Source organism: Bubalus bubalis, chromosome 3 (genome assembly GCF_019923935.1).
Source record: "Bubalus bubalis isolate 160015118507 breed Murrah chromosome 3, NDDB_SH_1, whole genome shotgun sequence".
Taxonomy (NCBI): domain Eukaryota; kingdom Metazoa; phylum Chordata; class Mammalia; order Artiodactyla; family Bovidae; genus Bubalus; species Bubalus bubalis.
In genome coordinates, this window is record NC_059159.1 from 34,798,520 (window position 1) to 34,810,560 (window position 12,041).

Consider the following 12,041-nt stretch of genomic DNA (forward strand, 5'->3'; position numbering starts at 1 on the left):
CATACTTCCTTTAGTATGATAATCTCTAGGTCCATCCATGTTGCTGAAAGTGGCATCATTTCATCCTGTTTTATGGCTGAGTAATATTCCATTGTATATATGTGCCACATCTTCTTTATCCATTCATCTGTTGATGGACATTTAGGTTGCTTCCATGTCTTGACTATTGTAAATAGTGCTGTTATGAACACTGGGGTGCTGGATGGACCCTTTTGATTAAGGGTAGAAATCAGCTGGCAGGAAAGGCTTGGACAGTGCTGAAGAAACAGCGAGGTTAGTGCAGGGCAGGGAGCACGAGGGGGTTTTGGAATTTCTCTGTTAAGAAAGTGGCAGCTCCCACAGCAGTGTGGAGGGAGCTGGCTGAAGACAGTCTCCCTCCCTCCCTCACAGCCTCTCTCCCTGGACACATCCCAGACCGTAGACCCCTTCGTCCTGGATGCCATCACCTACTATGTTCGCATGGGCACCCAGCCCGTCTATTTCCAGATCTACATGGTCAAGGTAAGCTTCCCACCTGGGGCTCCAATGAGACCATGGCAGCCTGTTGGACTCCAGGACCCCTGCTCCGGGGAAACAGGGGACCAGGATGCAAGTCATAAACTCATCCAGACGTTCTTTTTTTTTTTTTTCCTATATTTATATATTTATTTTATTTCTTTGGCCTTGTCGGGTCTTCCTTGCTGCACCCAGGATCTTTCATTGCAGTTCACAGACCCACTAAGTTTTGGCCCATGGGCTTAGTTGCTCCTCGGCATGTGGGATCTTAGTTCCCCGACCAGGGAACGAACCCATGTCCTCTGCATTGCAAGATGGGTTCTTAACCACTGGACCACAGAGAAGTCCCCCATCCAGACATTCTTGGTTGTTAACTTTATATTCTTCCTCTCCGGATAAGTAAGATAATCATTAACTTCTAACACCTCAAGTTCATGCGGAAGGACTCTCTGTCCTTCCATCCTCCCCGTCATCCTTGCCAACCTCACCTCTTGCAGCAACTGCCCTCACCTCTGCTCTGCTCACCCCATTACGCAATCAAGTGCTTCTCCTGGGTGTTCCTGCGATGCTCCGGGCAGCGCTCTGGCACCTCACTGCCACTTTGTCATGTACTTGCAGATGCCAGTGCCGCCCCACCAAGACTCTGAGTCCCCTGAGATGAGACTATATTTTGTTCATCTTGAGTCTCCTGCTAGTAGCACAGTAAAGTGTGTGTGTTTGTGTGTGTGTCAGAGGATGCGTCAGTGTGGGACTGGCTGTGTGCAGTGGCTATAGAGTTAGAGGCAGTGTGAGGTACTGAGAAGTTCGTGGCTCACCTCCTGGTACCTTTGCACGCTCACTGTATGATCACAGCTATCTTCACCTCCCTGACATTGATTCTCCCCACCTTTTTTTTTAATATTTATTTTTATTTATTGGCTGCCTTGGCTTGTGGCACATGGGCTCTCCACTTGTACCACCAGAGCATACAGGCTTAGTTACTATGAGGCATGTGGGATCTTGGTTCCCTGACCAGGAATTGAACTCATGTCCCCTGCACTGCAAGGTGGACTCTTAACCCCTGGACCACCAGGGAAGTCCCCCTCCCCACTTTTTAAAAAAATTAATTAATTAATTTATAGGCTGTGCTGGGTCTTTGTAGCTGTGCTGGCTTTTCTTGAGTTGCCGTGATCTCTAGCTGCAGTTTGCGGGCACCTCACCCTGGTGGCTTCTCTTTTTGCAGAGCACAGGCTCTAGGATGCATGGGCTCAATAGTGATGGCCCGTGGGCTCTAGAGCTCAGGCTCAGTAGTTGTGGCACACGGGCTTAGTTGCTCTGTGGCATGTGGGATCTTCCCAGACCAGGGATCGAACCCATGTCTTTGGCATTGGCAGGCGAATTCTTTACCACTGAGCCACCAGGGAAGCCCCATTTTCCCCATCTTTAAAATGGGGAAAGTAATCTTCATCACAGGGTTTTTGTGAGAATTCAAATGAGTAGAAAAATATATTAAACGACTGATGGGGGAAGATGACTGCAAGGCGGTCGGCACATGGAAGATTCCAGGACAGTAGTGGGAGGATCAAAATCCCACATCCTGGGACTTCCCTGCTGGTCCAGTGGCTAAGACTCCACTCAGGGGGCCTGAGTTCGATCCCTGGTCAGGGAACCAGATCCCACATGCTGCAACTAAGACCCAGTGCAGCCAAATAAATAATAAATAAGTAAATATTTTAAAAACATCCTGGGCTGTGGGGGTTACTGGGAGCTGCCCCTGGCAGGGATGGCCTCCCCCAGCCTCCCTACCACCCCCCTCCCCCAACCTCCCTCCAGATCTTCTCTGGCGACCTGAGCCAAGACCCTGCCGAGGACATTTTCCTCACCGAGCTCAAGGTCAAGATCCAAGACTCCAAGTTCCCCAAAGGTGAGCATCTGTCTCCCCTTTCCCAAAGCTCAGCCGACTCAGCTTCCTCAAGGCTCACTTCCAGAAAGTCCTCCCACCTCTCGCGGCCCCATCCCACCCCTTCCTTCCCACCACTGCTGAATACCAGGGTGCCCTGTCCCCTGCAGGCTCGCCCAGCCCTAAGGGCAACCTGGCCCCCGCTGAGATGCAGCCTTTCTGCTCTGGAACAGATGCGGCTTCACCTGGGCCTCAATGAGGGAGGGATGGGGCCTCCCACTTTCATTCAGCCTCTTCTCTTCCCACAGATAGTTTTTCACCCCGGAGGAGAGGCGTGGCCGAGGGTCCAGGGGCTGAGCTCTCCATCTGCTACCAGAAGGTCAGTGGGCGTGGCGCCGTCAGGAGGTGGCCGGAGTTACTGCTGGAGGGAGGCAGGTGTCAGGGACATGGCGGGGGTCGGGGAGCCGGGAGCAGACAGAGGAACCTTCTGCCCTTCCCTTGACACAGCCCCCAGTTTCCCTACCTCCAGAGCATTTTGCAGGGATGGGCGGGTTATGACTGGCCTTACATATGGACGAGGAGGCCATCTGATGTAAGGAACAGGGCGCTGTCCCTTTGTTCAAAATACCCTCCTTCCTAGCTGACCAGATGCATTGGAGTACAGTCCTCAGTCTGGAGGGCGGAACGTGCTCCCAGGACTGAGTGCTCTGAGCCTTCGTCCTCTGGTTCCTTACTGGACGTTAGCTTAACCGGGGCTCAGGGCAGTGGTGGGAAGCGGAGAAGGAGGGGTGGGGAGACAAGCAGACTGTTGATGTGGGGATGTGTGCCCTGTCCTGAGGACCCCTTCTGTCCCTGCGTCCCCCCTCCGCAGGCCCTGCTCAGCCACCGGACCCGGGAGGTCACCGTCTCCCTGCGGGCCACCGGGCTGGTCCTGAAGACCCTTCCAGCCAGTGACACTGAAGGTGAGGAGCTGGGCAAGCAGGGAAGCTGGGGCAGGAGGAGGAAAGAGGATGGAGGGCCAGAGATGGAGGGAGCAGGGGAAGGCAGCCTCCCTCCCCGTCCCTGGGAGAGCAGGAAGACGGTCCAGCTTCCACCCATGCCAGGCCCAGGGCTGGGCACCAGGCTGCCTGGCAAGGCCCAGCCCGGTCCTCAGATGGGTCACCATCAAGCAGCCCAGGGTGATGCTCCCCTGCCTGAGTGGGTACGGGAAGGGGTTAAAACGGGAAGGGGCAGTGGTCACAGTGGGTTCGTGTCCTTCTTAGGATACAGCATCCCCAGCTGCCCTCCTTCCCTGGAGGCCCATTCACAGCCCCGCATCTCACCCTTCCCAGTTTCAGGACCCACCCACTGCACCCCCACTGCTGCGCCCGACACAGACCACACGTGCCTGAAAGTTAGCGTGACAGAGATTGTGAAGACCTCCAACTTGGCGGGAAGGTCCTTCTCTGTAAGTCCTGGGGAGGACAGGAGCTGGGGAGATTCACACAGGGTAGGGTGAATCAGAGAAGAGAGCCTGGGGAGGGTGTGCAGAGAAGAGGGAGTGAACCCGGAGCCTTTGTGAGCCCCTGCTGTTGGAGCCAGTCTTCCTGTTGGGAAGAATCTGATTTCCAGTCTGTTTGAAATATTGAGCACCCACTGGCCCTCTTCCAGGGCCCTGGAAGAGGTAAGGCCCCACCCCCACCTCCACCTGGACCATCGGAGGACCTGAGATGTACACAGATAACTACAAAATGCACCCAAGTACTGTATCCCCTGCTCACAGCAGCCAACACAGCAATGGCCCAGCCCTTGTGTTTGTTCGTTTGTTTGTTTGTGGCTGCGATGGGTCTTCATTGCTGTGCTTGGGCTTTCTCTAGTTGCAGCGAGCCGGGGCTATTCTTCCTTGTGGTGCTTGGGCTTCTCTTGTCACAGAGCACAGGCTGTAGGGCACGTGGGCTCAGTAATTGTGACCCACGGGCTTCGTTGCTCCGTGGAATGTGGAATCCTTCCGGACCAGGGATCAAACCTGTGTCCCCTGAATTGGCTGACGGATTCTTAGCAACTGCGGCATCTGAGAAGTCCCGGCAATGGCCCCAGCCTTTGACCAAATAAAACCATCCCATGGCCCTACCACCACCCTTTGCCCTTTGCTCTTATTGATACTCATAGAAATACAGACGTAGGACCTGCCCATTTTCTCCCTATCTGATGGCCACTCTGGATGTCACTGCCCTACTCAGCTGGGCTTGGAGTACATGATTACACCTGAACCGTGTTGTCAGAAAGCCTGGACTCCCCCCTCACCCAGGCAGATGCTCCCTTTAGGTCAAGCTGCCTAGGAGGTCTGATGCCCGAGTGTCTTGAGTGTTTCTGTGACATCCTGCATCCCTGCAGGTCAGGATGTCTTATCACCTCCCACCTCATCCTAGCCCTGGGCATAACTCAACCCTTTCCTCTGGACTCTTTTTCCTAAATCACCTCCTTAAATAGATAGTGTTCTCACTTTGGTCCATGACCCACTTCTTTTCTTAGCTCCTGGGCTATCAAAGCTATGTCTGTGGCTTTAGTCCAAGTTGTTCAGGACACCCACATCTTTATCTCCTGCTCTGACATTCACCCCTGAGTGTCTGACCCCTAAGTTAGCATGAGCTGGGTGTCCCACAACACCCCAAACTCAAGATACTCAAAACCAAAGCCAGAGCTTTCCAGTAGTGGAGTTCTCTAGAGCCAGACTGCCTAGACTCAGATCTTGGGGCTCTCATTTACCAGCTATGTGACTTTAGGCAAGTATCTCCAGTTTTCTGTGCCTCAGTCTCACCGTCTGGAAAATGGGGATAATAATGGTAGCTACCTTATCCGGTTGTTGTGAGGACTGAATGGTGGTGACATGTAAAGGTTCTATGGGAGCACTTATCCAAGTCAGAGCTACATATGTGGTACAGTATTGTTTAGTCGCTCAGTCGTGTCAGACTCATTGCAGTCCCATGGACTCTGGCCCGCCAGGCTCCTCTGACCATGGGATTTCCCAGGCAAGAATACTCGAGTGGGTTGCCATTTCCTTCTCCAGGGGATCTTCTCGACCCAGGGATCGAACCAGTGTCTCTTACATCTCCTGCACTGGCAGGTGGATTCTTTACCACTGAGCCATCTGAGAAGTCCCATATATGTGTTAGCAGCTGTTGTTATTTCATGCCCTCCTCCGCTGTGTCCATCTCCTGTCCAGTGAGGCCATCATTAACCAGTCACCTTTCCCAGAAACCTGGGAATCAGCTCAGATGCCTCCTCTTCCTTACTTCCCTTTGTCTGCTGGTGTTCTCTCTCAAACACTCTCATACCCCTCCCTTCCTCTTCATCCTCCTTCTGGCCAGTGAGGTTGACCAGCTGTCCCAGTTTTCTGGGACTGGAGGGTTTCCTAGGATCTGGGGCTCTTGGTGCTAAAACTGGGGAAAATTCTAGACAAACTGGAGCAAACTAGTCATTCTTGTGCCAGATTTTTCATCCACCTCCTTCTGGACAAACTCAACAGCCCCCTGTTGTCACACCAGTGCTCCTTCAGTCCACCCTCCACACTTCTGCCCGTGTGATCTTTCTAAAACAGACACATCACTCCATGTTTAAAACCCCTTGATCATCTTCCTCTCTCCAGGCAGAAGGGTGGAAGAACTTCAGTGTAGCATAGTTTGGTTCCTCTTCCTCTCCATTTGCAACCCCAGGCAGCCCTGCACGCCCTTGACACTGGGTTATTTGTGATACCAAACCAAACCTGGGTCCTCTCACCCAGGTGCAGTAAAGCCAGTCTACTGACGCTGGGTTGTGGTGAAGAGAAGTGTAGCTTTTATTGCAGGTGCCAAATAAGGAGTCCAGGGCAGCTGATGCTCAAAACCACCGACCTCCCCAAGGAGTTTCAGCAAAGCACTTTTAAAAGCCAGATGAGGGAGGCGTGTCCTAGGGTATGTGATCAGCTGGTATACAGTTCTATGATTGGTTGATGGCAAGGGAACAGAGTGATGTCGTAGGCATTAACACCATCAATCCTTGGGTGCCAGTGGGTCTGGGGGCTACCTGCTCATGATTATGTAATTAATGATTATCATGTAGTTAATTTCTTCTATTGGTGGTGGTTTTAGCATCTGTAATAAAACAACTCAGGAAATGTGCATCAGATACTGTGATCTAGGTACTTCAGAGAGGATCTGAAGCAGAGGATATGGGGGAGGGGCCTGTTCCTAGGAAGGCCCCATAGCACCCTGCTCAGTTACGTTTGGAAGTGTGCTGGCCGTCCTTCCTCTGCACCTCGCTTGGCCTGAAATCCCGTTCTTCCCTTTCTCTTCCCTGTCCTCCTTTAATGACCTCTGTTTCTCTTTCAAGATTAAACTCAGGTGTCATCTCCCCCAGGAGGCCCTTCCCTGCACATCCTCCACCCCCCTCCCTGGAGAGCTACGGCCCCACATCTGGGCCCGCTGCCACCCTCCCCCACCCAAACCCTGGGGACATGGCCATGGCAGCATTTGCAAAACTATCAGTGATGTGATCTCAAGGTCTCTGTAGGACTCAGGCCCTTCTCCATCCTCCCATCATTCAGCGTGGGAATGGCTCACAGCAGAAGCTCTCCAGATGTCTCCTGATCTTCTCATCCAGCCTCCACCTCTGCAGGATCTCACCCCTAACCAGAGCTCCCTTTTTCTGGGGCAGCCTCTGCCCTGGAGGAGCCCTCTATGGGCTGAAAGCTCTGTATTGAGCTGAGATTTCCAGGCAGGATGCTCTGTGTTTGAGCTTCGAGCTCCAGGGTGGACCTATTTCCTTTTCATGTATTTCCTCTTTCAAAGTCAGTTCCTTACAACGGTTTCTATTTTGAATGACCTCTTTAAATAACCTGGTTGTGGGATTTTTGAAAATCTAAACACCCCAGTGAGTTCCCTTTTACCTACAAGGTAGTTGCTAATAGTAACATATTTTTGTTCTCAATAGATGAGAAACAAAAAGCACAGAGAGATTAAGAATCAAGTCCAAGGTCACACAACTAATAAGTGGCAGACCCAGGATAGGAAGCCGGGTGCTCTGGGTGTGGAGTCTCTGCTCTGACTCTCTTCCTAGGAGATTCTTGCACACCCTGCCCAGAGACTTCTGGCAGCCAACCCTCCCAGTCCACAAAAGTCCAGCAGAAATGCCCGGATGTGCTTGACCTCCCCAGGTTTAGTCTCTGTTTGTATGCATATATGCTCAGTCACGTCTGACTCTTTGCAACCCTATGGACTGTAGCCCCCCAGGCTCCTCTCTCCTTGGGATTTTCCAGGCAAGAATACTGGAGTGGGTTGGGTTGCCATTTCCTCCTCCAGGGGATCTTCCCGACCCCGGGATTGAACTTGCATCTCCTTCATCTCCTGCACTGGCAGGCAGATTCTTACCACTAGGTCACCTGGGAAGCCCTTCAGCGCTGTTGTGAAAGTGATAGTCACTCAGTTGTGTCTGACTCTTTGTGATCCCATGGACTATACAGTCCCTGGAAGTCTCCAGGCAAGAATACTGGAGTGGGTAGCCTTTGCCCTTCTCCAGGGGATCTTCCCAACCCAGGAATCGAACCAGGGTCTCCTGCATTGCAGGTAGATTCTTTACCAACTGAGCTATCAGGTAAGCAGTTCCCTGCAATTTGACAGCAGGAAGACGGATCAGCCCTGCCTACAGTGGTGACCTTATGAAAAATGCCCAGGCTTGGGTTGGACTCCAGACCACTTAGATCAGAATCTAACTTTATGTTTGGGAAAGGCGGTTCTATGCTTGAAAGAGGTGGAGACTAAGGCTCTAGAAACTAGTGCTCTGTGGTGGTGGATCACCCAAAGCTGCTGTCCACATGTGGAAGTGGCCAATGACCAGAAAGGCCCTACGAGCCCCATTTGGAACCCAAGATGCTCCACCTTCTCTGTCCAGGGGGAGGGGCCTCTCAGGAGCAGCAACCCCCTGCACCCTCTTGGTGCTCCCCAGGCCACAGGTTGGAGGGCTGCCTCAGGGCTGTTTTCCTTTGGTCCTGGGTGCATTTTGAAGAAGCCACAGGGCTTTGGGTTTGGAAGGCGGGGTTTCCCCCACCACTACCCAGGTTTCCCAAGCAGAGGATGGATCCCTCCTGCCTGTCACTGGTCCCCTGGTACAAACTGATACAGGCCTGGTCTGACTCACAGGGATAAGTTGCCACTTTCTAGACCTTCTGTTTCTGCCCCAGGGAAATGATCTTGTATGCAATCCAACTAATAACTGGGGTCAGGGCTTATAAAAACCTGGATGTATCCCCCAATTCCACACATAACACGCCTGTCATATAGGAGGTGCTCAGGTCAGTGGAGCACCTGGCAGGGTCCACCCGCAGCATCCCAAGTTGTTTTTTAAATTAAGGACAACAGGTTGGAAAAAAGAACTGCACAAATGATGGGCAAGTCAAGGGCCAGGGCAGCCTAGAAGCACTTCCTGCGGGGCTGTCACTGCTCAAGAGTCACTTGCAGAAAGAGAGGCAGGGGGCCCCCATGAACTGGGCAGGAGGTGTTGGCTGGGCTGACTGTTACCAAGGTGACGCTCCCTGAGCTGTTCTGTTGCAGGTGGTGACAAACACCTTCCGGACAGCCAACATCCAGATCCAGAGCCAGGACCGGAGGCTGCTGACCCTGTCGCTGGACAAGGACAGCTGCCGCACATACAAGGATGTGGTCAGGTGAGGTTGGGCTCCATGGCAGCCAGCCCCTCACCCTCCTGCCTTGAGCCCTGAACACCTTGAAGGGGGTTTGGATCCTGTGCCAGGCAGCTGTCCCTGATGGGTATGGACTCAGGTGATAACTTAAATCCAGGCAAAAGAGCACTTGAGTGGCTGAAGGTGGGCAGCAGCTGAGATTACACTGTCCCAAATCTCCTCTACAGATGCTCAGCCTGCAGCCCTTGACCCATCCCTGGGGCTGGCACTGCACCCACCCCCCCACAAATACACACACACATACACAGGCTGCTCTTCTGAGGCAGCTATGCTGCAGTTAATGTGACACTTACTGGTGTCACCTGGGAGGTGTATTTAGGTCAGGCAGGCACACAGAGTGACCCACCTGGGCATGAACTCTCCCTGTGTTCACCCCAGGCTGCTCTTTCTCATTTTGACTCTTCCTCAGCTCTCATCGGCCCCTCCCCCTTGTCTAAACCAGACAATAAAGGGTATATTTTAAAGGTATATTGTCTATACCTTTAAAATGCCCAGGCAGATTGGACCCCTGAGATGGGTCTCCTGAGCTGGCCTCTCTCTCTCCCCATAGGTTTGAGGTTGCTCCCTGTCCAGAGCCGTGTTCCAGGACCCAGAAATCCAAGGTGCTGGGGCTCAGCTCCCACCAGCAGGAGATGGAAAGGAACAAAGCCAAGGCTAAGCCTCTTCTGATACCCATCAACACGTTCTCTGGCATCGTCCAGTGAACCCGAAGGGAAGTCCTAGAGTGGCGGGCTTGAGAGAAAGGATACACCACCTGTCCCTGCCCCAGTGGCTAAAACAAGGTTCCCTGGGGTGGCTTCCAGCCGCATCTAGAAGCCAGCAAGTGCAACAGAGCACAGGATGGGTGTGATGGAGCAGCACCCACACAAAGGCCCAAGAAGGCTGTGACCAAGCTGTGCACACAGAACCCAGCTCCTCAAGCCTGCGTCCACTCTTGCATGAATTTCCAGTTCCTGCCTCTCCCACTATCTTCTCCCACTCAGGCTGAAACCAAGATGAGAGCTGCGGTCCGGGCCAGGGCCCGGCAGCCTGGGGAAAACAGGAAGAAGCAGCGGCAGCCACAACCCTCCCTTCCCGCCCAGGCTGTTCCCTTCAGCCTTGTGACCACTCCCAGGTGGGCGTCTCTCCCAGGTGAGAGGACGTGTTAGATTCAGTAAATGCACACTAAAGTCTCTCTGCTGTCATCTAATATCCAGCAATACTTGTATGTTATTTCATTTAAATCTTTTCTTTTGGGCCACCCTGCATGACATGTGGGATCTTAGTTCGCCAATCAGGAATCGAACCTGTGCCCCCTGTAGTGGAAGCACAGTCTTAACCACGGACCACCAGGGAATTCTCAATATGTGTATTTTAACAGACGTCGGAGGCATGACTTAGTCTAACCCGATGTATCCGTTTAGCTAGGTGAGGGCTTGGTGAAACGTCCACTGGTGTGTTCTGTCCACCTGCCCAGCTCCTCATTCACATTCACTGAGGGCCTCCTGACCTGTGCTATTGCCAAAGTGGAGGTGGGAATGCAAGTTCGTTTCAGAGGAGCCAGAGATTAAAGACATCAGATTTATTGGCTTTGAGTTCAACAGTGTATATCCAGATGTTAAGTTCATACCTATCACCTGGGCATGGTGACTCTGGAATGGAAGTGTCCCTTCCAAGTTTGGGACCAAAGAGTAGAGAAGTAGGCCAGAAGAAGTGCTTAATTCTCTTGTGGCCTTAGTGCCCCAGGAGTAGGGGGCAAGTCTGAGCACATTCTCAAAGCCTAAGGAGATGGTGTAAGAGGGGCTGCCTGGGGTGCTTAGGCAGATGGGCCCAAGAGTAGCCTTAAAGAGAGCCCCTGTGCCTCTGTGGGCATTGGGAGCTGGTAAGGTTTTTCCCAGATAGCTGAATGCAGACAAGCCCAAGGGGTTTCACTGTGATAGGGAAGAGGTGCAGCCGTGAGGTGGCAGCAGGGACCCCAGGATATGGACTGCGGATATGTTGATGGACACCACATGGCAAGGGCCCTGCTGCTCATTGGCAGTCGACCCTAAACAGCTAAGATGGAGAGGTCAGTGAATGTGCGATCCTCCACTGAGGCTGTCCGGTGAGGAGCCCAGGGAAGAGGGGGGAACTAGGAACAGCCCTGAATGTGACTAAGGTGACTTTAAACTGGAAATGACTGGCATCACTGAGCATGGCTAGATTTTCTTTTTCTGTCATTGGGGTGATGTTAAATGATGCATACCAATTTGAGCAACAAGTACTAGATTCTTGAACTAAATGTTTGCAGGACTTACTCAGAGTTAGGGAGGGCTCTGAGCCTTCCCCCAACAATCTCCCCACCAGCTTACAAAGAAATCACTTCGTAGACCAAATTCTGCTGCACATCCAGGTGTGCGTTGGCAAGTAGCCCCCTCATCCTCACCCCCAGCCAAATTAGGTGCTCTGAACAAATCTTGCTTGAAAAGTTCACTGAACAGCTCTTGTTGAACACTGGGCCACCCTGGAGTAAAGGCAGCTGGCTATTCCAAAGGGTTTGGGCTGCTGGAATCTCTGGATTCTAATACCCTGTTCACTAAGGGAGGAAATGCCTCCAAAAAAATTATAAACAATCCATGTGACATGTGAAATTTTGCCAATATCTGTTGGGATAATTAATAAATCCACTTCCGTTAATGTAAGATTGTTCACGTGCTAGTATTACTGCCTCTGGAGTGACTTTTGGATGAAATGTTAGCTAGCCACCCCTGGCGTGTGTATCCCCAAATGGACAACAAAGCGCTCTTAGGGATAGATAATTTAAAACCATCCAGGGATTTCCCTGGTGGTCCAGTGGTTAAGATAAGACTCTGTGCTTCCAACGCAGGGGGCACAGTTGGATCCCTGGTTAGGGAACTAAGATCACACACGTGGCCCAAAATAAAAACCGATCCAGGACATGTATAATGTTGGTGGGGTGGGGGTGTGCTGGAGGGC

General features: G+C 52.3%; 1 protein-coding gene across 5 annotated transcripts in view; it reads left to right on the forward strand.

The window, feature by feature from the left end:
* PIK3R6 (phosphoinositide-3-kinase regulatory subunit 6) overlaps nt 1-11,746 on the forward strand; it is a 49,614-nt gene extending 37,868 nt beyond the window's left edge. For all 5 annotated transcript variants that reach the window (XM_025280583.3, XM_044939307.2, XM_044939308.2 and 2 more), the window contains 7 exons: nt 391-501; nt 2,308-2,398; nt 2,683-2,753; nt 3,246-3,336; nt 3,706-3,821; nt 8,938-9,050; nt 9,637-11,746. In XM_025280583.3, coding sequence (XP_025136368.3) covers nt 391-501; nt 2,308-2,398; nt 2,683-2,753; nt 3,246-3,336; nt 3,706-3,821; nt 8,938-9,050; nt 9,637-9,790 — 747 coding nt within the window. In that variant the 3' untranslated portion in view covers nt 9,791-11,746. The remainder of the gene's footprint in view (nt 1-390; nt 502-2,307; nt 2,399-2,682; nt 2,754-3,245; nt 3,337-3,705; nt 3,822-8,937; nt 9,051-9,636) is intronic.
* The last annotated feature ends 295 nt before the right edge of the window (nt 11,747-12,041 follow it).